At 36.5% G+C, this 27257-nt stretch overlaps 1 protein-coding gene across 2 annotated transcripts in view; it reads left to right on the top strand.

Moving 5' to 3' along the window:
* PIG-S (phosphatidylinositol glycan anchor biosynthesis class S) overlaps positions 1-27257 on the top strand; it is a 345368-nt gene that overhangs the window by 74818 nt on the left and 243293 nt on the right. For both annotated transcript variants that reach the window (XM_090411921.1, XM_090411922.1), the window contains exon 4: positions 6420-6560. In XM_090411921.1, coding sequence (XP_090268047.1) covers positions 6420-6560 — 141 coding nt within the window. The remainder of the gene's footprint in view (positions 1-6419; positions 6561-27257) is intronic.

Consider the following 27257-nt stretch of genomic DNA (forward strand, 5'->3'; position numbering starts at 1 on the left):
AGATTAAGAAATCCATGTTTATCTAAGAATGAGAAAGTGAGAGAAACGTAAAAGTTCTAACCTAGCATTAATATCAGTTTTGTCTTTGTATTGTAATTAATTATGAATTCATTAAATTTGTTTGTTACCTTCCATGCTTGCTTTTCTGACCATGTTGACTGACCTAGACCCTTCATAAAAAATACGAACCTGGTGATCATATACATGCGCGGGGATATCCTAAGTAAGAAAGGAAAGGGGGCACGACTGCAAACAAAAAAGGAAAACCTACAGCTTCTGATTTCAAGCGAATTATATTAGTAGCATCTGGTACTCTATAACCATCCTTAGGCTGAGTTTGACTCTGTCCTTAAAGCCCATGCTGGCGCAGGAAATAAATTTGTCTGAGCGAATGTAGATGACTTATAGAGATCAGGGAATAGGTATTTTCTGGGGGCCCAAAATTTAGAAATTGTCAGGTTAGCAGTAAGATCATATACTCAGTGTTAGGTAGACAATTTAGGAATATATATATAAGGGTTAAAGATAGCAGACAGAAGCCAACATATATAATAAGGTAAAGGAAAGAGTAGTGACCACTAAATCAAAATAGCATTATACAAAGGGGAGATAAAAAATGTACCATAACACTTCCCATCTTACATCAGATACATCTATAATGTCCCAGCTCAGTCTTCTTAGCTTACTCTAGTTTTCCTGTCCTTACTGATTTTCTTACACTGATATCTAGTAGCAATTTTATTGCAAGAATTTTGTTTGATAATAACCAAAGGACCCTTGATACCTCTTTGCACGGTCAGCCTGTACAAAGGAATACAGAACCTCTTTTCCCCCTTCACCCTCCTTAACAGGTTAGCATGACATAAAAATCCAAGGCCATGCTTTTATTTCCCATACAGTCAGGTTTTGCCTTATGTCAGCGGTCCATTCTGTGATTCTAGAGATTTCTATATAAAACATAAACATATAACAATTAACATGCCTAAATGCTAAATTTGAAGGTGTGTTTTGTAATATTTTTCACCAGATTTACTCTTTGTTTAATAATGAAATAATACAATTTCTAAATAACTTAGGGAATTGAAACAACGTAGATCCGAATATAAATTAAATTATACTTTAATCCCCTAATTCCCCTAGACCTACCTGGTGTATACCAGGTCCCTTGCAGTTGTAAACTGTCGTACTTTGGCCAAACAGGCAGGACAGCGAATATCAGAATTTCTGAACACAAGGACTACATCCGGTTTTACAAGTATAGCCATTCTGGTCTTGTAGACCATGCTCTGGATACTCGCCACAGAATACGGTGGAAGAAAGCAACAATAATACACCGGAGCAAATATAAATTTGAAAGATTATTTATGGAATCAGCCTCTGCCCTAAGAAACTCTCCAAACCTCAACAAATTTGGTTGTATGCGACTGCCCCAAATTTGGGAGGCTTACATCAGCAGACCTTCAGCCCAATTGCCAAGAACGCCTACTTAGCCCGCCAGAGGGCACCATCAGGACTTCTAGGAGAACGATAGCTTCTTATCTTCATTCTCAGTTACTGTATTGTTATTGCCTGTGTGCACCTGCCTTTTTGTAAGTTCCTTTAGAAAATGGCAATGTGACATTGCCGAAATATCGGAAATATCTATTAAAGTATAATTTAATTTATATTCGGATCTACGTTGTTTCAATTCCCTAAGTTATTTAGAAATGCATAACCAACGTATAAGCCTGTCTACGAGAAATAATACAATGTACAATTTATAGCGTAAAATTTTCGTGTACAGTACTTCTGTGTTTGTGCACTTACATTGTACTTTTATTGTACACAAAATAATCAACTGGAAACATGTTTAGCATGAGTAATTCTTCATAGCTGATACTGTATTAATTGGATAATTCATCAGAGGAAGCAGGAGAAGCTAGGTGTCAAAAATAAATTCTTCAAATTCAGAAACTGCAACAAAACATTCTATGATAGGTCACAAAATACAAAAACTTGCAGTGGAAGATTTAGACTCATCTTCAGGGAATGAAATGACAACACGAGTAGCCTTTTCAGAAATTTTTACATTATATTCCACTTTGTCTTTAGAGATTTCCTTTTCTTTTCTGCATAAATTTCTCTGTAGTAAGCAATTACAGCATGCATCATTAGGTCTACTTTGCTAATCTCTTCATTTTGGACTCCATTTCCTCTGATAACTGAACTGCCTTATTAAAGAGGCACATGCCTCTACCATTTTTTTTTTTTCCACTATAAACATTTTGGGAACTTGGCTTCCTCTTCTTGTTCTCAAGTTGCATTCAAGTTCTACCAATTTGAAAAATTCAAAGTGTGATGATTCTGGGGTAACAAAAACTTAAAATTTTAAAATTGTGAACAAAAGAAAAGAAAGAAAACATTTAGACTGCCATGGCAAAAATAGTGCCAAAAGGCAAAGAGCTTCTGAGCCTTAGTTAAACATCTCTAAACCAAAGAAGATTGTCAAGTCAGCTGTAGAACATTAATGGGAATGTAGAAATTGCAAAAATTATAAAAAATTTTGCCTAAACTAAATTAGCCATCTACAAATCAGGACCAACCATGTGTAAGCTACTACAATACTCTGTGCTTGTAGATCTATCAAATATTCATTCGAGAGCTCTTTTCTTCAACAACTTCCAACAAATGCTCTACCTTTTAATTTCAGCCTCCAACTCTTTAGCTATCCACACTATCTTGTCACCAATCTCATGTAAGAATGTTGAATCGCATAAATGTATGAATACATATTTATATCAGATCTCACCACCATTCATGCACTCTGCTGTCACCTCACTTCATGCTGCTTTTGCATTATTTTCTTTCCTAAAGTTTGAGAGTGTTCTCACCCTCAGTAACAGTAATAGCTTGAGCCAAAGCACTTTTAAATGATATGCCTTGGAATAAGTGAGGTATGTTCACTGGTGTTAATGGAATGGCAAGTACAAGTGGTCATAAGTCACGTAGTAGTGCATCATAAGTCAAGGACTGACTATTTCATAGAATATAACATGAGCAAAGCTCACTATAAAGTTTCTATTTATTGAAAACATCTTTTATATATGCATAGATTTTCTTAAAATATTTATATAGATCATCAAATTCCTGACATGTACCCTCAAAGGGTTACAGGATAAGATAGTACTACATGAAAAATTTACATCATTACTAACTTCCTATCTAAAATTTTCCTCCAAATCAGTCTGCACTTGTCAAGACTCCAATATTATCATTATCAGATCTTATATTTCTATCGTCTAAGGCACATTGTAGCATATCAATCCACCTATATCTTGGTCTTCCTCTTGGTCGTTTTATTGCCACTGGCAGAGAACACTTGTTTTGCTAATCTTTCCTCGCCCATTCTATTTAAGTGACCATACTACCTGAGATTAGCTCTGCTAATGCATTACTGGATGCCGACAATGTCAAGTTCTTTCATAATATCCTCGTTTTTAATATGATATTGCCATTGATGCCATCTGTTCACACCTCTAATCTTTCTCAGGACTCTCATATCTACGGTCTCTAGTCTTTGGTCAAGTGTTTTACTTCTGACCCAGCTCTCAGATCCATAAGTTAAAACTGGTTTGAACACTGTCTTGTATACAGCTAATTTAGTGTTCCGACTAATTTCTCTCTTATTCCATATGAATTTATTCAATTGACTTCCTACCATACCAGCTTTGTTGATTCTGTTGTCTATTTCTATATTTAATTTACCATCTTCACTAAAAATTGTGCCAAAGTAGCTGAAATGTTTTACTTGTTCCACAGGTTCCTCGTTCACAACACAGTTGACATTTTCAACAATTCTACCTATTTTCATTGTCTCTGTCTTTTTAATGCTCACCTTCATACCTTATCTATTACAACAGTTATTCAATTTAGTCAGGGACTCTTGCAAACTTGTAGCGGATTTATTTAGACGTATAACATCGTCCACATAAAGCAAAGAACTGACATTAATATCTCCAATTCTGATATCATGTTTAATACCACTTTCCTTCATAATGTGATCCATATAGATAATGAATAACAGAGGGGATAATGTACATCCTTGTCTGACACCAGATTTAACATTAAACCATCTTCCTGTACTTCCGTTCTAACTGCTGAGTTACAACTCAAATAAAGACTAAGTATTGCTTGATATAATGCCCCATTGACACCATATAACTGTAGCATATTGAATAGCTTCTCTCTTGACACCTTGTCATATGACTTTTCCAGGTCGACAAAACTTAAATACAGATCTTTGTTATATTCCCATGATTTCTCAACTATTTGTCGTAAAGTGAATATGTGATCCTGACAGCCTCTGTTTGGCCTGAATCCAGCTTGTTCTTCACCAAGCTTTACTTCCACAATTCTTCTCAACCGTTTCTCAAGTATCATTGCATAGATCTTGCCAGGAACACTCAGTAGGGAAATACCTCTGTAATTCTCTCATTCAGTTTTATTTTCTTTTTTATATATGGGTACTATGAGAGCTCTACTCCAATCATAGGGAATTCGTCCCTCTGTCCTGGCTTTTTGAACTATGCAGTTCAGCCACTATAGGACTTTTATACCACTATATTTCAGCATTTCTGGTTGAATATTATCTACTCCTGCTGTCTTTCCACATTTCAAACCTTTGATGGCTTTTTCTACTTCAAGTATGGATATGTATTCCTGACTGTATGCCTGTTCTGCGTTTTTTACCACTGTGCTATCATTGTTTGTTTCATTTAGCAGTTTTTCTAAGTAATTACTCCTTATTTCAAGGATATCTTTTTTCTCCAGTTTTCATGTCACCTTTGTCATCTCTAACTCCTTTTACAGCACTCTTTCCTCCATTTCTAAGTTTCTTCAACAACCTCCAGAATATTTTGCCACCTTCTTGATATTTATTTTCTATGTTCTTGCCAAAGTTCTCTCATGACTTTTGTTTAGCTAGTTTTACACATTGTTTTGCTTTTTTATATTTGTCTTTGTATTCTCTAAGAGCACAAAGCTGTGACTTATTTGCCAGGAACTTTTGATATGCTTTCTTCTTTTCCTTCACTGCCTCTTTAACTTCCTGTGTCCACCATGGAGGTGTGATTTTTCTATCCTTGCAGACAACCTCACCACATGCCTCTCCGGCTGAATCAATCATGGTTTTCTTCAATAGTCTTTGTGTATTTTAGTCTACAGTTCACATCTGATAGCTGCTCAACTTTTATTTGCTTTAAAACTTTCTTACATGTTATTCTTTTAAATACGAAATTCAATTTTATCCTGCTCAAGACTAAATAGTGATCGCTTCCAATTTCAAATCCTCTATACAATCTGGTGTCCTGCACCAGGGAGAAAACATCACTATCAACAATAACATAGTCAATGAGACTTTTCTTATTCCTAGCCTCTTCTCTCCACGTGAATTTGTGCACATTTTTATGTTGGAACATGGTGTTAGTAATAACCAGTCCATGACCTGAGCAGAAATCCAACAGATATTTGCCATTATTATTAGCTTTGCTCTTTTCTCCAAATTTTCCCAAAATATTTTTGTATGTCTGACAATCATTTCCTACTCTGCTATTTAGATCCCCAACAAAGACCAACTTTTCCTTTTTCATTATGTCAGTTGCTTTTTCTAAAAGCATCAAAAAATTCCTCCACTTCTACCTTAGTAGAACCTTCTGTGGGACCGTAGGCACAAATAAGTCTCATTGTCTAATTCCCCATTCTGATATTTGCCCACATCACTCTACTTGAGACTGCCTGCCATTCAAGGAGATTAGCCTCGTATTTTGTGTTGAATACTATAGCTACTCCTTCTTTTCCTTGAGTAAGTGTTAATAGATAAGTACCAGATCTATTATGTCGATCTGGTACTTATCTAATTCCTCAGCTAGCTCCATTTCTTTGCCATTCAGGCTTCTTATGTTGATGGTACCGATCTTCAACTCTGGTGATATATTGTTGGGGTGTGCTTTCAGATTTGTTCCAGTAGCTGACTTTTCTCTGTTTGCCCTGGTTCTCTGGCGAAAACAACGGGGTCCTTGTTTAACTGGGCGACGCCCCATCCGGCATGAAATTTTATCATGTTGTACCATCATTTTCTATATTGGTTTAAGCCAATATAGAAAATTTGGTCAGCTAAATCCCAAATTGCCAGCCCATCCTCTTTCATTCAGTATCCAGGTAGATACCCAACAGAGTGCACCAATAGAAGGTGAGGATTGGACATTAGGTCAGAAGCCCAGGTCGGTTCTCTGCATTCCTTTAAAGGCTATGTGGAGGTCTTCTCTCAGTTATACAGCTTTGACCCTTAAGCACCCCATATTTATATACACTAGATATAATTTTTCTAGTAGTTTTTCATAAAAATATATCACTAGATTATTTAATTATTTTATATTTTGTAGAACTAGACCAAAAACTTAATGATGTGTCAGTTGATCAAGATCCTGGAAGTATGCATGTAATGATTTTTCCAAAGCTCATGGGATACAAGATACCAACTGTTGGAGTTAATCGTTGGATTTATCTTTCAAGCGATAATCATGGTATGTTTAGCATTTCTGCATATTAAATTAAGTGAGAGAAAATTTTAACTGCTAGGCATAATGTCAAAGTTCATTTTTGTATTAAGATATTGACTAACGCTATATTCCTGTGCATATATAAATAGTATGTGTTTATTCAACACTTGATTGTGTTTAGAAATTATACAGTTAAGCTATTCTAATATGCGAAGAGTAATGTAAAAAGATTCATAATTAAATCACTTAAGGAATTGACAACGTAGATAAGAATATTTATTAAAGTGTAATTTAATTTATATTCTTATCTATGTTGTCAATTCCTTAAGTGATTTAGTAATGCATGACCAACGTATAAGCCTGTCTACAAGAAAAAGATTCATAAATATAATTTTGTGGTTATTTTTACAACAGTTTCATATTTCTCTCAAAAAAAAAAAAAAAATGCTTGTGCCAGTCATGTGCAAAAGTTCTACATGAATTTTAATGTAGTTTATTAGCTTATAATTTCAATAATACAAGATATAGACTTATCATTGAAAATTATGTAATCTCTGCTGAAAGAATGCATCTATAAAAGTATCGCTTGTCATTGCTAGAGCAGATTGGTGTTTTTAGTGATTGGTGTTATTCTTGTTTTGGTATAGTGCAACTCCACTGGCTTGTTGCCATCTTGCTCAATTTGAACAAGACTGTTGTAGTTAGGTATAACAATCAGTTTAATTTAAATAAGGCAAAGTGGGAGTGCATTCTTTAAATTGTTTCAGATATTTTAATCAAGGGGAAATGCATTGCATCAGATGTAAACTTGAACTATCAGAGCTTACATATGGTTGGTCCTGATTTGTAGATGGCTAATTTAATTTAGGCAAAATTTCTACATTCCCATTAATGTTCTGCTGTAATTGGGGGGGGGGGTTCTTCCATTATTGTAATATTGATTGATTACTGCGCTGTTGTAATATCTTTATTTTTTTATTATATTATATGCTTTCCTTATATATCTCTTTCTTATTCTATCCTACTATTGTGTAAGAGGTTTATCGACCTTTCGTACTAAGAGTTGTATGCCAATGAATACTGGAAAATTTGTTTAAGACTGCATCACCAGTATCGTCTAATTGGCATAAAACTTAGTAATACAGCCGGTTGATTTCTCTCTCTCTAACACAAATTCCTTCAATAAAATTTAACACAAACAGTCGTGGGCTAATTGTGCTTAACTATGTGCTTCTACTATCTTACTTGGTTCCCGTTCTTAGGTTCACGTTTATTTAGGAACAGTGCATTGTATTTTGAAAGATCAGGTGGCACTCTATTCGCATATAAACAAAACACGTTTATTTACACTAGTATAAAAGGTACATCAATCAAACGATACGGAGGTTGTCCTCTCTACCTATCTGTTAAACCTTTAGTGTAAAGAGAAACCTTTTCACTTCAATACTAAATAATTCTATAGCACAATTACTTATTTACTCTCTGCTTACAAAATCAACTAATTGAAATTCTAATCCACTCAAAGAGGCTAGCTATGTCAAGTTATTTCACAAATTTTATACCAATTACTAACATGCCAAATGACTCTCTTAAAGACACACCTTATTACTATTAACTTAATTCTTATCAGTCCATCTGTAACGTATCTCCTATATTACAAAAGGGAATGTATAACAAAAGATGGGACAGATTTACAGAGGCTCTGTGTCGCACACTCATCCTAGGTCTTGCACTTAAAGTCCCTATGTTTTTCCTTTCATCTTGGGCCTTAGGCTTCCTTCTGGAGAGTCTTGCTTCAGAATAGTAGCGGGCTTAGGACTACAAATCTCTGGCACTCGAATAGCTCAGGCAAGAGGTTTCAGCATATGGGCAAGTTCTCCGGCACTTGAAGTTCGCTCTGCGGCTATTGGCTTTGGTTGACCTCCCGTGGCAAAAGATATCCGACCAAAACTGCCTCAGGTATTTACATTGGCTGTTCTCTCGTCATTCCCATTGGCGTGGCCTTGCCGTAACGTCCTGTCCTCGGGATCCTACTCCCGATATTTCTGACTCTAACTGCCGATTCCCCTTTCTGTCGATTTTCAATGCCTCTTTATTTCACCGTCTCCAGGGTCTTGCATGAAGTGTTGAGACCCCCAAAGAATACGACTTGATTCTTTGATCTTCTGTTTCGACTGACTCGTTCTTTCTTCTCCTGGTATACTACACACAATCCAATTAGACGGACACTGTAACTACTTGTGAATTGCGCCGTCTCTTTTAAGAATGACCTTGACAGTGGACATACACAGAGCTTGTAAACAATGGTTTCAAAAAGCACTTAGTTAAACATATAGGTTGGAGTGACGTAGCATTTTCTTTTGTTTCTTGCAAACTTTATTCATTCTTTGTTTATTGTGTCTTGGCTAGGTTAAATTTTATCATGGGATTAAATATATTCTTTTTACAAATGTTCTTTTTATATTACAATCTTTTGAGATGTGACCTCTGTAAAAGTCGATGTAAGGCGCTTGTAAAATTCCAAGCTATATCGAATTTTACACTGCAGTTGACTCGACAATCTTCTTTGGTTCAGAGGTGTTTGACTGAGACTTATAAGCTCTTTGCCTTTTGGCACTATTTTTGCAATGGCAGTCTAAATGTTTTCTTTCTTTTGTTCACAATTTTAAAATTAAGTTTTTCTTACCTAGAATGACGAAAGAAAATCACCACACTTTGAATTTTTCAAATTGGTAGCTTGAATGCAACTTGAGTACTGCTTCAATGTGGAGTATCTAGCCACCGTTACCCGATTTTGTAACAACTCAAAATTGGGTGATGTTGGCTAGTTACTCAATGCAGACTGTATGGTGGGGAGGAAATGATAGTTACTTCTGTCTTTCAATTCTGTGATATACATGCTGTAAGTTTACTCTCTTTAAGAAGTTGAAGGGTGCATAAAAATGTTTCACGTTAAAAATTTTGTTCTTCAAATTTTAACTTGCACTTTATACAAACTAAAATTGCACTTGTTGATACTTATGTTTAGATATAAAGTAATAGCAAGTTCTGGATTAACATCCCTCCCACCTTCCACACACACACACACACACACACACACAATGAGAGGCCACAAAACCTAGAGTACATGGTTGTAGACAAAGTATAGGAAAAAGAAAGCATCTGTTGATGTGTTTCATGAAAAGTTGCAGACTTTAGCCCTTGGGAAAAATGATTTGAAGAAGACTTTTCTGAAGAACATTGGTAGATGGAATGAAGGCGGAAGCTAAGATGTTGGTTCAATAAGTTTGCATCCAAACTGTATAGAGATTTGACAGCAACTCATGTTTTTGCATGTTTAAATGAAACAGGAGGAATGGTGGCCAGTTCATGGAGTAGTGCCAATGAAAAGGCACAATACAGAAACAGGGTTGTGTAAATGTGATTGGAGGTTAATCACATTTGATGCTATACCCTATGACTGTATTCTAAGTCTGTGCAGATTTGGAATTTATAGTGCATTAGGAGTTGTCCATGTGAAAAGTGATACCTGAATAATGTGTTTAATTGACAACTACAGGTGTAAGTTAAACTAAGAAGAGAAATTTGATCCTGAGTGTATGAATGCTGTCAAAAGTAGTAATACTTAAAACACAGTCTTATTTCTTACAAGAAATAAGACTTGCTGTGTGTTTTAGTAGCAATGAAGTTTAACTAGATTATTCTCACCCCACTAGAGAATAATAAGGAAATCATTCTTTTGCGACATTGGTTATGGCAGATCTCAAAGCTTGAATCATTTGACTAATGCTTGGTTGACCAGATTAAAAAAAAAAAAAAGAGGAATGATGTGTGTGTGTGTGTGTGTGGTGCATGCGTGCGTGCGTGCATATGCTACCATCAGCAAAACTGTTGATAGAATTTGTAGTCGGCGAGAAAAGATCATTGATGTATAGGATCAAGAGTATAGAAAAGTCAGAAACCCTGGAATAGCTAGAGAAATCCAAAGAAAGGAGACTGTTTATCATGATGTGCAGTGAATAACCAGAAGGGAACTGGGAATCCAGTTGCAAAGGGTTGAAGGTAGACCTCAAGATAGTTACTTGGAAAGGAATCATTTAATGCTCCCTAGAAATGTTGAGTGACCACAAGATTTCTCTAAATCTTTCCATGGCTTGTGTAAAAAGTGTGAGCGAGGTTGACTGGGAGGTCTGCTATTGAACTAAAATGGTAGAATACATATTCTTCTTCTTTACCAGTTTCCATCAGAAACATTGGGAGTCTGTAAATGCTTTCCATCGGTTCCTTATCCTTGCTATTGGTTCTTAGTTTCACAAACTCTTCTCACATTCCATTAAAGTTGATCTCTTCCATGTATTTTTAGAACAGCCAGGCTTTCTCTCTCCTTACAGATTCCAGTCCAGGGTTTCGTGACAGATTTCTTAATGATCTTTCCTAAGTGTATGTCCAATCCAACTAAATTTTCATTTTCTGATTTCAAGATTGACTTTTTGCTGATTTATTCTATTCTAGAGGTCTTCATTAGTAATAATTTATGGCCACCAAATTCGAAGTATGCTTTGCACACATTGGTTATGCATATCTGTAGCTTACTTTGTATTTCTTTTGAAACCAGCCATGTTTTGCATCCATAAAAAAGAATTGATTTAATACATGTATTAAATATTTTTATTTTTGTATCTTTGCGAATATCTTTCATTTTACATACACTACACTAAGTTTAGCATATGCACTTTATTGCCTTGTGAATCCTTATATCAACATCTTTAGTTGCTCTGCCATTTACAGATAAAACACTGTTGAGATATATAAAATTTGAAACAGTTTCAATTTTTCCATTTTCAATTGTACCTGGTGCCTTGTTGTTCACATCGATTCTCATTTCTTTCATTGTTTGTATTTATTTTCACAACTTTCAGTGATTCTTGATGTAGTGTGGTTAGTTTAATTTGGATATTTGCATGTCTTTGAGCAATTAAGACACACATCATCTGCATAGTCTACATCCCCAAAGTTTTATTTATTTTCCATGATATTTCTTTGGCATTTTTCATTTCTGTTTGTTCTAGAACATGATATAGCACAAGTATAAATAATAAGGAAGATAGCAGATACAGTTTGAAACGGCTATGACAAATATTCTGTAGCATTCCTTTGTTTTGAAGTGCACTCCACACACAATCTTTATCAGTGGAATTGAAGACTTTTTCATAATCCACAAACAGCAGATGTAAAGGAGAGCTAAATTCACTGAACTGTTCAATTATTATTGTTCATCATCATCAAATTCCTGACATGTACCCTAAAGGGGTGTACAGGATATGATAGTACTACAGGAAAAACTTACATCACCACTAATTTCCTATGTACAATTTTCCTCCAAATCAATTTGTTACTTGTCAAGACTCCAACATTATCAGATCTTATATTTATGTCTTCTAAGGCACTATTTACTGTATCAATCCACCTATATCTTTGCCTTCCTCTGGGTCTTTTTCCTACCAACTGGGCAGAGAGCACTTGTTTTGCTAATCTTTCCTCTCCCATTCTGTTTAAGTGACCTGAGATTAGCTCTGCTAACACATTCTTGGATGCAAACAATGTCAAGTTCTTTCCTAATATCTGTTTATAATATGATATTGCCATTGATGCCATCTGTCCACTTCCCTAATCTTTGTCAGCACTGTCATATCTGCAGTCTCTAGTCTTTGGTCAAGTGTTTTATTTCTAACCCAGCTCTCAGATCGATAAGTTAAAATTGACTTGAATATTGTGTTGTATTCAGCTAATTTAGTGTTTTGACTAATTTCTCTCTTATTCCATATAAATATATTCAGTTGACTTCCTATCATACCAGCTTTGTTGATTCTGTTGTCTATTTCCATATTTAATTTACCATCTTCACTAAAAATCGTGCCTAAGTAGCTGAAATGTTTTACTTGTTCTATAGGTTCTCCATTCAAAATGCAGTTGATATTTTCAATGTTTCTGCCTATTTTCATTGACTTTGTCTTTTTAATGCTGACCTTCATACGATATATATTACAACAGTTATTCAATTTAGTCAGGGAATCTTGCAGACTTGTAGCAGATATATTTTGATGTATAACATCATCTGCATAAAGCAAAGAGTTGAGATTAACATCTCCAATTTTTATACAAGGTTAAATACCACTTTCCTTCATATTGTGATCTATGTAGATAATGGACATCCTTGTCTGACACCTGATTTAACATTAAGCCACTTTCCTGTACTTCAGTTCTAACTGCTGACTTACAACTCAAATAAAGACTAAGTATTGCTTGATATAATGCGCCATTGACTCCGTGTAACTGTAGGGTTTCGAATAGCTTCTCTCTCTTGGCACCTTGTTATATGCTTTTTCCAGATCTACAAAATTTAAATACAGATCTGTTATATTCCCATGATTCTCAACTATTTGTCATAAAGTGAATATGTGATCCTGACAGCCTCTATTTGGCCTGAATCCAGCTTGTTCCTCACCAAGCTTCTCTTCCACAATCCTTCTCAACCTTTTCTCAAGATATATTTGCATATATCTTACCAGGAACACCCAGCAGAGAAATACCTCTGTAATTCTTACATTCAGTTTTATTTCCCTTTTTATACATGGGTACTATGAGAGCTCTACTCCAATCATCTGGAATTCGTACCTCTGTCCAGGCCTTCTGAACTATTCAGTGCAGCCACTATAAGACTTTTATACCTACCTCCATACTTGAGCATTTCTGGTCAAATATCATCTACTCCTGCTGCCTTTCCACATTTCAGGCTTTTGATGGCTTTTTCTACTTCAAGTATGGATATGTTCCTGACTGCATGCCTGGTCAGTGTTTTTTACCACTGTCTGTCATCACAGTGGTTTTTTACCACTGTGATGACAACACAGTGGTCATCACCAACAACCTCCATAATACCTTGCTACTCTTGATATTTATTTTCTATATTCTTACCAAAGTTCCTCCCAAGACTTTTGTTTAACTAGTTTTACACAGTGTTTAGCTTTCTTGTCTCTGTATTCTCTAAGAGCACATGCTGACTTATTTGCCAGGAACTTTTGATATGCATTCTTCTTTTCTTTCACTGCCTCTTTAACTTCCTGTGTCCACCATGGAGTTCTGATTTTTCTGTCCTTACAGACAACCACACATAAATATTGTCTATACAGGATATTCCATATCTGAAACCATTTTGTTCTTTTGAGAGATTGTTTGCAATACTTCTAAGTCTTTTATTCTGGATTTTACTGTACGTTTTGTAACCTGTATTTAATAAACTTATTCCTTTGTAATTTCCACAATCATTTCTGTCTCCTTTTTTAAATATAGATATAACCTTAGATTTTAACCAATCTGATGGAGCCTCACATTTTCTCCAACAGTTATTTATCAGTTTTTAAGAATCTGTAATGTAATTATTCTCTACCATATTTCCAAAGCTTTGTATTTATGCCATCTAATCTGGTTGATTTTTTATTTTATGATACCTTTATTGCTTCTTTTAGTTCTTCCAATTTTATTGGTTCTATATCAGTGTTTATTTCTTCATTATTGTTTTCTGTTATTAAATTTGGGTCATACCATAAATTCTTATAATGTTCTATCTATTGTTTCTCTTGTATTATGTTGATTTGTGCTGTATCTCTTTCTTCATTGTTTAATTTCCTCAATATTTTGTAGGCTATATCTTGTCTTCCCTGTATATCTTCTATTTTATTAATAAATCTGTCCCTAGACAGATTTATTTTAACTATATTTCTTTTGTTTTTGTACATTTCTTCTGCTTTCTTTTATGTTTTTGAAAGAGTGATTTGTGTGCTATTTGATATTTTTAGTATTTTTCTTTTTAATATTTTATTTTTCTTTCCAAGTACTTCAAAGACTGCTTTATGGATTATCTTAAAGTTTTCCATTCTTCTTCTATATCTTCACTGATTTGGGCTTCTTTTAGGTAATCTGTTAATCGTGATTGATATAGCATTGCAATGCTTTCTTCTTGTGATAGATATACTTTGTATACTTATTCTATTTCTTGTTTTTTCTTATTTACTTCCTTTCTCCATTTTGCTAGTATTTTTATTTTAGATACTACTAAATAATGTATATATGTATTTTTCCCTTCAGCCTTATGGCTAGTTTGGTAGCGATATGATACAATACCAGGGAGATGATTATGAGCAAGGTGGTTTCCTGTTGCCTTCCTTGCTATAAGTATATTTATGACTGTAGCCATGTGTGTTCACAGGACCAGTTTGCTGCTTCCCAAACTTATGGATGTAAAGGCTCCCTTGGAAAAATTAAAATATTTCACGACCCCATCGAAAAAAAAAAAATCGTAATACAGACACATATTATGATATTTATTGTATTTATATTCAATACAAAACATACACAGCGAATATCACAAAAATCAAATGCAAATATTACATTTTTAGCATCTTACATACGCATTTGACATGGCACACTTAGTCTTAAAACATTTTAAATTTGTTTTCATTATTTCATGATCCCCTCAACAAAACTAATGCCCCCAAGGGGGGGGCTATGGCCCACAATTTGGGAAGCGCTGCTTTAAGGGATGAAAAACCAGAGTTACTGGGAGAAAAACCCTTCACCTCCTTATGAGACCATTTAACTCACCTTTAGTCAAAAGAGACCAAATAAAGGTTCCATCATGGATGGGAATCAAATCCAGTTCTTTCTGACCAAAGGGCTTTGTCTATACTGACTGAGCTCTAAATAAACCACTAAATAATGATAAATAACGAGCTTGCTGCGCAAGCTCATTAATTGAGAAAGAAGTAATATTTATTTGTTAATAAATGCATGCATTTATAAGCATTCCATTTAGGCTTTTATTTTTGTAGACAGGAGACGTTTTAAGCTTGCTTGGCAATAATTGAGCTTTGCATTGTGTATCGAAGGCTGACGCTAGTCAGGCTACCGGCTTGCTCGGTTGTGGGAGCATCCAGGTCCTTCAGCACTGTGATTTCATGCACGTGCATAGCCATTTCCGCTCCCTTCACGTCATCTCACCCTGTTGCTTAAACAAGGGCCATACACAGTCAAAGTAGCTCTAGCCATCCAGCTTCATCCATGCGTGTTGCTTGGGAAAATTAAATTACAACCAACTTTTTATGACGATGTTATTGGCCAGTTCATATAGAAGAACTGTAGGGTAGAATTTGTATTCAAGCAGCTAAATTGAAAAAGATAGAATATCATTTGTAAAATAAATGTATTTGTTTGATTAAATAGATATAAATTTCTAAATACAGGTAACCCTCGTATAACATGGTACTTATACAACGCGGTCTAAAATTGTAGTAACCCTTTATCTTTTCATATATTTTTCACTGCACGACTTAAAAATCAAATTTTATCTTCGTTAAATTTGTGTGGCTACCTGTATCCCACATGTAATTATAAGTAGCGAATTTATATTAGGTGAAATACCCTTTAGCATGCATTTACCTCATTTGTTTACCATATAAAAAGTAAACAATTTTATACGTAATATGTAAAAAAACGATTTCGGAACATAACCCTACTTTTTCTATGTGATCTGAGATTCACATAATGCAGCATTTCTGCAGAATCTCATTATACAAGGGTTACCTGTACATAGTTTTAAATGGTCAGTAAATCATTATTCTGCTAATCAGACTTCAATCACACCTCTCATTCCCTGAATGATAACAAGAGCAAGCCTGAATTTCAAGATCAGCATTCACCCCTGGTAAACATGTACATCTATCTCACATGGAGCTTGTTTCTGATTAGTAACAATACATTAAGAAAATTATGGAACACACTACATGCAATGTGGTAAAACTTTTGTTTTACTATAGTCCTGTTATTAGTATTATTATATTAAAATTAAATTAAGCTGGAGAGCAACATGTTCACACCAAAAAAATTACTTATATAAGTATACATAGAAATTACAACAATCTGTATTGTTGTGTTACATTCTTCTTTATATATTTCCCTTATACTTTCCTTTCCTTTATATATCCTATCCCTTTTCTTCGTGTATCGTCACCTCTATACTAGAAATCTAAGCTCTTACTCCTCTTAGTATCCTAAAACATTTATTTTTTAAAGCCGTGCCATTTAGGATATTTCGTTTATAAAGAAATTTAAAAGAAGAAGCAAATTCCTAAACAAGTCTAGAGGTGAATTAATCATGCAGTCATAACCTTGATCTCGTAACTTAACCCCCCCCCCCCACGTGCCTAGGTTTGTATGTTATAACAAGCAGTGCATTGAATGGTAATTTCAGACAACTGAATATTTTATAAGCAAAAGTTTATTAAACTCATAAATACAATATAATACATTAAATTCTAGAAACTCCAATTTAATACTAAAATGATACAATGTTAATAAGACTAACAAAATACAAAAATGAAAAATTTATACTAGCACGTGGGATAAACTGTTATGCCTCCACAAAGGACTCTACTCACACAAGATAAAAGGGGCTTTCCCATCAATGATTAAGTTGGCTTAAATCTTTCAACCGCTTAAGCACAATAATGTGATGCAATATTTCAATTAGACACAAATGGATTACAGGGGTGCTTAAGGGTCAAAGCTGTATAACTGAGAGGAGACCTCCACATAGCCTTTAAAGGAATGCGGAGAACCGACCAGGGCTTCTGACCTAATGTCCAATCCTCACCTTCTCGTGGTGCACCCTGTTGGGTATCTACTTTGATACTGAACGAACGAGGATGGGCTGGCAATTTGGGATTTAGCCGACCAAATTGTATTCTTATTGGTTAAACCAAAATAAAAAATGATGGTACAACATGACAAAATTTCATGCCGGCTGGGGCGTCGCCCGGTTAAACAAGGCCCCCGTTGTTTTTGCCAGGGAACCAGGGCGAACAGCGAAAAGTCAGCTACTGGAACAAATCTGAAAACAAACCCCAACTCAACATCACCAGAGTTAAAGATCGGTACTATCAACGTAAGAAGCCTGAATGGCAAAGAAATGGAGTTAGCTGAGGAATTAGATAAGTACCAGATCGACATAATAGGGGTGACTGAAACAAAAAAGACCAAAACTGGTGAGATCTTTCTGAGCAATAAATACAAAATGTTATATTCAGGCAATAACAATCAAGGAAAAGAAGGAGTAGCCATAGTATTCAACACAAAATACGAGGCTAATCTTCTTGAATGGCAGTCAGTCTCAAGTAGAGTAATGTGGGCAAATATCCGAATGGGGAACTGGACAATGAGACTTATTTGTGCCTATGGTCCCACAGAAGGCTCTACTAAGGTAGAAGTGGAGGAATTTTTTGAGGCTTTAGAAAAAGCAACTGACACAATGAAAAAGGAAAAGTTGGTCCTTGTTGGGGATCTAAATAGTAGAGTAGGAAATGATTGTGAGACATACAAAAATATTTTGGGAAAATTTGGAGAAAAGAGCAAAACTAATAATAATGGCAAATATCTGTTGGATTTCTGCTCAGGACATGGACTGGTTATTACTAACACCATGTTCCAACATAAAAATGTGCACAAATTCACATGAAGAGAAGAGGCTAGGAATAAGAAAAGTCTCATTGACTATGTTATTGTTGATAGTGATGTTTTCTCCCTGGTGCAGGACACCAGAGTGTACAGAGGATTTGAAATTGGAAGTGATCACTATTTAGTCTTGAGCAGGATAAAATTGAATTTCATATTGAAAAGAATAACATGTAAGAAAGTTTTAAAGCGAATAAAAGTTGAGCAGCTCTCAGATGTAAACTGTAGACTAAAATACAGAAATATTATTGAAAAGAAAATGAAAGAGTTTGAGAACAGGAATCAAACCTTGGAGATTCAGTGGCAAACTCTGAAGGAAACATTGATTGATTCTGCCAGAGAGGCATGTGGTGAGGTTGTGTGCAAAGATAAAAAAATCAGAACTCCCTGGTGGACACAGGAAGTTAAAGAGGCAGTGAAGGAAAAGAAGAAAGCATATCAAAAGTTCCTGGCAAATAAGTCAGCTTTTACTCTTACAGAATACAGAGACAAGTGCAAGAAAGCTAAACAGTGTGTAAAACTAGCTAAACAAAAGTCATGGGAGGACTTTGGCAAGAATATAGAAAATAAATATCAAGAAGGTGGCAAAATATTCTGGAGGTTGTTGAAGAAGCTTAGGAATGGAGGAAAGAGTGCTGTAAAAGGAATTAGAGATGATAAAGGTGAAATGAAAACAGGAGAAAAAGATATCCTTGAAGTATGGAGTAATTACTTTGAAAAACTGCTAAATGAAACAAGCAGTGATGACAGCACAGTGATAAAAAACACTGACCAGGCATGCAGTCAGGAATACATATCCATACTTGAAGTAGAAAAAGCCATCAAAGGCTTGAAATGTGGAAAGGCAGGAGGAGTAGATGATATTCGACCAGAAATGCTGAAGTATGGTGGTATAAGAGTCTTACAGTGGCTGCACTGCATAGTTCAGAAAGCCTGGACAGAGGGACGAATTCCTTATGATTGGAGTAGAGCTCTCATAGTACCCATATATAAAAAGGGAAATAAAACTGAATGTGAGAATTACAGAGGTATTTCCCTACTGAGTGTTCCTGGCAAGATCTATGCAAGTATACTTGAGAAACGGTTGAGAAGAATTGTGGAAGAAAAGCTTGGTGAAGAACAAACTGGATTCAGGCCAAATAGAGGCTGTCAGGATCAGATCTTCACTTTACGACAAATAGTCGAGAAAGCATGGGAATATAACAAAGATCTGTATTTAAGTTTTGTTGATTTGGAAAAGGCATATGACAAGGTGCCAAGAGAGAAGCTATTCAATACGCTGCAGTTATATGGTGACAATGGGGCATTATATCAAGCAATACTTAGTCTGTATTTGAGTTGTGAGTCAGCAGTTAGAATTGAAGGAAGTACAGGAAGATGGTTTAATGTTAAATCTGGTGTGAGACAAGGATGTACATTATCCCCTCTGTTATTCATTATCTATATGGATCACATTATGAAGGAATGTGGTATTAAACCTGATATCAAAATTGGAGATGTTAATGTCAGCTCTTTGCTTTATGTGGATGATGTTATACTTCTAAATAAATCCGCTACAAGTCTGCAAGATTCTCTGACTAAATTGAATAGCTGTTGTAATAGATATGGTATGAAGGTTAGCAATAAAAAGACAAAGACAATGAAAATAGGCAGAATCATTGAAAATGTCAACTGTGTTGTGAATGGAGAACCTGTGGAACAAGTAAAACATTTTAGCTACTTGGGCACAATTTTTACTGAAGATGGTAAACTAAATATAGAAATAGACAACAGAATCAGCAAAGCTGGTATCGTGGGAAGTCAATTGAATAAATTCATATGGAATAAGAAAGAAATTAGTCGGAACACTAAATTAGCTGTATACAAAACTGTGTTCAAACCAATTTTAACTTATGGATCTGAGAGCTGGGTCAGAAGTAAAACACTTGACCAAAGACTAGAGACCGCAGATATGAGAGTCCTGAGAAAGATTAGAGGCGTGAACAGATGGCATCAATGGCAATATCATATTAAAAATGAGGATATTAGGAAAGAACTTGACATTGTCAGCATCCAGGAATGTGTTAGCAGAGCTAATCTCAGATGGTATGGTCACTTAAATAGAATGGGAGAGGAAAGATTAGCAAAACAAGTGTTCTCTGCCAGGTTTACAGGAAAACGACCCAGAGGAAGACCAAGATATAGGTGGATTGATACGGTACAAAGTGCCTTAGACGATAGAAATATAAGATCTGATAATGTTGGAGTCTTGACAAGTAACAGACTGATTTGGAGGAAAATTGTAGATAGGAAGTTAGTAATGATGTAATTTTTTCATGTAGTACTGTCATATCCTGTACACCCCTTGAGGGTACATGGCAGGAATTTGATGATGATGATGATGATGACAAATGGATTACAGACATTAATTCACAAGAGTTATGTGGGCTTAGCAATTCTGTTACTACAATGAACGCCACATTCAATTCTTTTGACCTTCCTTAGTTAAGGGTAAATTAATATACTAGTATCTATACACACTATCGATTGTTCAGTAATAATGATAAACTAGTTCCCTCTTTCTCTATGCTATTAAGTGAGCTAAAGTCCTAGTTCAACTTTCATTCAAGTCCTTCAATTGCTTAGTAATATGAATTACAATTACAGCCATATTAGATTAACAGAATTAACATAAAATCTTTCACAATACCATTTGATGAAGCTCTTCTACTAGACGTTACTTGTCTGCGATTCCTGAAGAAAAACTCCTTCTGTAGTTGGACATATTTGGGGTACTTCGGATCATGAGGGCCATCACAATTACAGCATATCAGGCTTCTTCTAAGGAAACCCGATCTATCTGCTATTCTGCAGTCATGGGATTCGCCATGAGGATATCCACAATTTCCACTGATAGTCTCATTCCTTTAGACCAGGGTTGGCTTAGTATGCGGTAAATACCTTACTTTCTGATCATGTGGCGTCCTTCGTTCTCGATGATAGGAAAACAGGACCAAAATCCCACTTACTAATATTCCATGTTGTGGCGGATAGAGGGAACTCCTGACCATCACTCAGGAAACTGCATAAGTTAACCTCTAAACAAAAACTGGCAAAAGACCTCATGGGAGGGGGGGGGTACCTGACCCTTATATATTATGACCCTACTGGCACTTCCTGCGATTAATTCCCTCCCCTTCCCCCAACATTAGGATACATTTCTTGTAACCTGTTAGGATGGCGTTTCATTGCTGAGCTTTCCATCTTTGGTGGGCCGTGTGCACGTGACTGACCCGTGGCAATGTCTAAATCGGGAATAGTGACCTTGGACTTTACTTCGGTTCTAGGTAACCCTCTGAGTCAGCTTTATCAAACTCTATCAGCTCACCTATTTTTTTCAAGTATTTTTCGATTAGCTGTCCAAGATGTATAACACTTGTTTAAAGTGTATAACAAGCAAGCCTTTTACATGCAAAATTCTTATAACTAAATACTGTAAATTAATTATCTAATTTTTCTACTATTATTTCAAGTGTATAACAAGCAAGCCTTTTACATGCAAAATTCTTATAACTAAATACTGTAAATTAATTATCTAATTTTTCTAATATTATTTCAAGTGTATAACAAGCAAGCCTTTTACATGCAAAATTCTTATAACTAAATACTGTAAATTAATTATCTCATTTTTATAATATTATACAATCAATGTTCTTATACGAGTTAACAATTATTCTTTTCAATATATTTATTTCATTTTATAATTTTATGCAAGCACGATTTTCTTATTAAGGTTTCTACTTGTTAAATTGTGATCAAGTAAATTCTCTTATGAAAGTTTACAAAAATCACAAATTTAACAAAGGTTCCCTCCCTCTTTAAAAAATTTTTCATAAAATTTTTCTTACATCCAGGGTTCTAATTTTGTCAAGGATTTCCTGCTCCTTATCCACTCTTCATGCTGTGGATTCCCCAGATTATAGAAGTAAAGTGAGCCCTTGTGTTTGACAGCATTGTCATTTAGCTTTCTACTGGTGTAATTCATCCCCTTGGATTCCTTCCTGTCAACTGACAAACTTTCTATTCGTTCTCTCCTCATTCCTTCAGAAACTTGTTTATTGAAGAAACACCTGGTAAATTGTAGGCACTGAATTCTGCTATGTGCTCTATCTTGACTGTTTTTTTCCTTTTTAAGTTTCCTTCTCCTATTTGCCCTACTTATGCTTTCTTTCGCACCTCGATTAGCTGTCCAAGATGTATCCCAGGTTAAGATCTTTTCGTCAGAACTCCGTTCATCAGAGGTATGTTCACTCGGGATAAACTCCCTTCCTCTAGTCTACCTTACCATTCTGTCGTATCCTGTCTTGATTCTGGTTCTTATAGTTCCTTTCCCCCACCCTGATTGACATTCGTTCATTTGGTATACTTGCCCCAGTGCACTCTACAAACCAAGTGTACCTGGAGAACTGTCTGTCTGAGACTGGATTCTCCTGCTCTCCTTGACATCTAACATTATTCTTCTTACTTGCGGGGCATTTATATTAGGGCTTCCTCCTTGGCGAGGATTGTTGTCCCCCTCTGTAGCTCTTCTCCCTCCACACACATTCTCCATCGAATCTCCTTGGCATACCAACCTATTAGATCTTGTCTTGTATAACTTCAACCTATTAGAGTGGACCACCCAGGATTTTCCTTGTTTAGATCTCCCTTTTATTTTAAATGTCACCGGGGATAACTTTTCTTGAATCTCATATGGTCCGACCGCCTTCCTCCCAAACTTCCTCCCTTTCTTATTAACGGAGTTTTGTTCTAGCAAGACTAGATCGCCGGGATTCAGATACTTATATTTTCTCATTTTATTGGCATATTCCTTGCCCGTTGTGAGCAAGCTTCACTGGATTTGGTTACCATCTCATATGCAATTTTATTATCGGTGATCAGACTATTGAGATAGTCGTCAATATCTGGAAATCCTGAATTTACATAGGAGTTCCTGAAATCACTAGGGAAAGTTGACTCAAATCCATAGAGGATTACGGCAGGGGCTTCTCTGATGGCGGAATATAGAGCGGTTCTGCACGCGAATAACGTGTGAGGTAAGAAAGTATCCCAATTCGAGATCTGGTTATCAGATAATTTTGACAAGGTAAGTTTTAAGGTCCTGTTTAATCTCTCACACATTCCATTTCTTTGAGGATGATAAGGTGTAGTGAACAGTTTTTTTATTTTCAACAACTTACACAGCTGCAACATGACTTCAGCTGTGAAGTTGGAACCTTGGTTGGAGAGAAGTGTCTGTGGTGTCCCGTATCTAGAAACAACTAACTTGAAAAATTTGCATGCCACTGTTCGAGCAGATTGGTCCTTAATTGCTGCAGCCTCTGGATATCGTGAAAACACGTCTATGACCACTAGTATGTATCTATTTCCTTTCTTGGTGATAGGCAATGGGCCCACAATATCCATGGCTACAGCCTGAAAAGGATGTGTGGTGCTTGGGAAGGATTGGAGGGGGGGGCCCTTACCCACAATGCTGGACTTTTTTTGACATAGATGACAAGAGGTTACATATGACTCTACATCTCCCTTCATTCCTTTCCATGTATAACGATCACGCACTCTATCCAAGTTCTGCTTGGAATAGAGTGCGTTATATATACACCCCTTGGTGACCCGCCAAGTCAGAGTCATGAAAGGTGTATAGTACCCATGGAATCATGACCTCTGGAACTATGATTTTGTCCTTCCATCTCCCTATATTGCTTTGTTTGGACAGTAAGAGCGCATCCGGATCAATGTACAAGGTTTGATGGAAAGAATACTTATCAGGGGACTTTTCTCTTCTCAAAACTCTCTCATAAACCTCCCCCCCCTTACACACACACACACTGGATCCCTCCTTTGCTCCTCGATTATGCGAGACTTCTCCCAGACTTGATGTTCAAGGGGGATGATCCCCTTCTTGCTTCCCCTTTTTTGAATATAGAGGAGTTATTTCCTCATTATGGCTGGTATCATGTATAACATTCAGAGATCTGGCAGATAGTCCGTGACCATGTTTGTTGAACCTGGGATGTATTTTATTTCCAAGCTAAATTCCTGCATTTCTAGTGTCCATCTAATGATTTTCTGATTTTTATCCTTCATTGAGGATATAAATGACAGAGGTTTGGTCAGAACGTAAAACAAGCTGTTGTCCCAATAGCATGTATCTAAACTTCCTCAGAGCATAAATAATAGCAAGCGCCTCCTTTTCAATTACAGAGTAATTTAGTTCAGAGGAGGAAAGCTTCCTGCTAATAAAAGCGATTGGCTTAAACCCCCCTGCTTCTTCCCGCTCCACAACAGGCAATTGTGTCATTAGAGGCATCAGCTGAGAGGTAAAACACATGACCCAGCTTGGGGTAAGATAGGACAGGCGAAGTAGTTGAAGCCAGATTTAGAAGTTGGTGCGCAATCTGTTGTTCTTGTCCCCCCTCGAATCTCTTTCCCTTCTTTGTGAGCCTGACTATAGGCTCCATTAGTATGGGGCATTCGGGAATGAACTTCTTGTAGAAGTTGATCATTCCCAAATACCTCCTAACTTGCCTTATAGTGGTGGGAGTTCTTGCCTGTAGTATGGCAGTCACGTTTTCTTTTGTGGGTGTTATTCTGTGTTCGTTGACTATATGGCCCAGATATTCAACCTCCCTGAGAAAAAATTGGCATTTGGAGCACTTCAGGGATAGCTGAGCCCTGTCATGTCTTTCCATAACTCCCATTAGTAATCTCTTGTGCTCCCAGATGCAGGACAAGTAAACCAGAAGATCGTCCTGGAAGCAGATAACCCCTTCTCCCAACATGTCAGATAACACAGAGTTCATCAGACTCTCAAAACTCATGGCTGAGTTCTTGGCCCCCTGAGGAAGTCGACATATTTGATACTTTTGCCATCTCGTGGTGAAGGCAAAGTATTTTCTATCCTCCTCCCTCAAAGGAATCTGGAAGTAGCCAAAGTTCAGATCTAGTTTGGAGAAGTACTTAGCTCCCCCCCCCCCCAGGCCAATCAACAGGTCCTCAATCTTGCACACAGAAAAATCTATGGGTTTGTAACTTTATTGATTTCTCTCAGGTCCAGTACAAATCTCAATCCACCATTAGGCTTCTCTGCTAAGATAAATGGACTGTTCCATCTGAAATGAGATTTCTCATAATTCCAGCTTTCTCATATTCCAGAAGCAACTTCTTGAGTTTGTCCTTATGCTTAAGTGGGGTTGGGTATTGTTTCACATATATGGGTATATCGGAAGTGATCTTGACAGTATGTTCGACCTTATTGGTACAAGAAAGCATGATGATCTCCTCTGTGAATACCCTTGGATAATTGTGGAATACAGAGTTAAAGAATTCCATTATGTGAACCTATTCCTGCTGTGATCTTAGATGCTTAAGGGCATCCTGGGTTAGCTTTTTGCTCCACATGTTGGATTCTTTCCCCCATCCTTCAATTCGATTTCCATGACCTCGCATTTCTCCTCATTATCTCGCATCCTGAACTGTGGCCTATACCTTTTTCCACATAGAGACAGTGTTCCACTAGCAAAGTCACACATAAATTTATTTTTTTCTAAAAAATCACTGCCCAGTATGACTCGATTGCTAGTGTCAGCAGTTTCGGGTAAGACCAGAATCTCATGAGTGACACTGACAGGGAAACAAGGTATGGAGATCCTCATCCTCACTCTCAAAGTTGAGGAGAGTTTAACTCTTGCAATTCCCATGATCTTAATGGGGTTGCTTAGTTCAGTGAAGTTATCAAGGGCTATATCCCGAAACGCTTCAACCAATTTCATTGGGATCACCGATATGTGGGCCCCGGTGTCAAGCAAGAGGACACATGGTACCCCCTTCAATCACACCTTCTACCAAAGGCAGGGGTAATCTTTCTTCCACTTCTGCTACCAAAACAGTCTGCATTTTCACCTCCTTCCCTTTTGTTGGATTATCTCCCTCGGTTAAACCACCGGCAATTTCAGTTAGACCCTTCTCATTCTCACCTGATACACTTCCTTCAGAAGCAGTTGAATTAGAAGACTCACGTCTACTAATTCAACTGCTTCTGAAATAAGCCCCCCCCCCCCTTCTTCAGCATTACATTGCTGTAACCTTATTACCTCCATCTCCCCTTTTATCATGCTTTGATGTTGCACAAGTGATTTTGAGGGACCGGAATTCTCCTTGAAACTAATCGGCTGCTCAAAACTTTGGGTTGGTGGGGGGGGGTTATGCATCCCCAACCCCTCTCGTAATTGTTTCCTCAGAGAGGAGGCTTGTGCCATTTCCTCTAAAATTCTCTCCCTCTTTCTGACCAGGTTAAAGCATGCATCCAGGTCCTGGGCTCCTTTCTTCAATATCACCTCTCTTAGTCGGTCACATAATTCAATTCTGAATTGTTAGAAGGCTAACCACTTCATGTGGGCCTCCTCTTCTGGGGATGAGAATCTCATGGATTGTGATATATGCAATATTCTGTTTCGAAAATCAGATACATTTTCTCCCTTCTCTTGCACGCAACCATAAAATTCCCTTAACACTTGGGGGCTCCCTATTTTCCTATCAAATTCCAAGATCAATATTTATTGCTGATAATCTAGGGCTTTCCTCAGCATAGAAGAGAGATCTAGAAAAGCTTTGGCTCTTTCAATCAGCTTACTACGGAGCAAGACTAACAACTGAAAGTCGGTCCATCCTCCAACCCTTCTAAGCTCTTCTATGTAACAGAAAAAACTAATGACGTTATCAGAATCTTCGCCCGAAAACTGAGGGAACGCTTGCTGAGGGTTAATATACCAAAAATATTCACTATCATTCATACCTAAACTACTAGAGGGATCCGTCATACTTCATCCAGTTTACAGCAAAATATACAAAAATTTTCCAACAATACACAAATTATAACTTTTGCCTTTCAGTTGTCTGATCCGCATCCAAAACCAACTTGTTGTGAATAGCTTATACTCTAAGTTTAATTAGCTAAACCACATCCTGTCGGCTGCCCCATTTATGTTGTGTCCCATTCTTGTTTATTTATATATTTCCCTTATACTTTACTTTCCTTTATGTATCCTATCCCTTTTCTTCGCATATCGTCACCTCCATACTATAAATCTAAGCTCTTACTCCTCTTAGTATCCTAAA

This window comes from Typopeltis vanoorti, chromosome 22, assembly GCF_054136105.1.
Source record: "Typopeltis vanoorti isolate ZY-2024b chromosome 22, IOZ_Tvanoo_1.0, whole genome shotgun sequence".
Classification (NCBI taxonomy): Eukaryota; Metazoa; Arthropoda; class Arachnida; order Uropygi; family Thelyphonidae; genus Typopeltis; species Typopeltis vanoorti.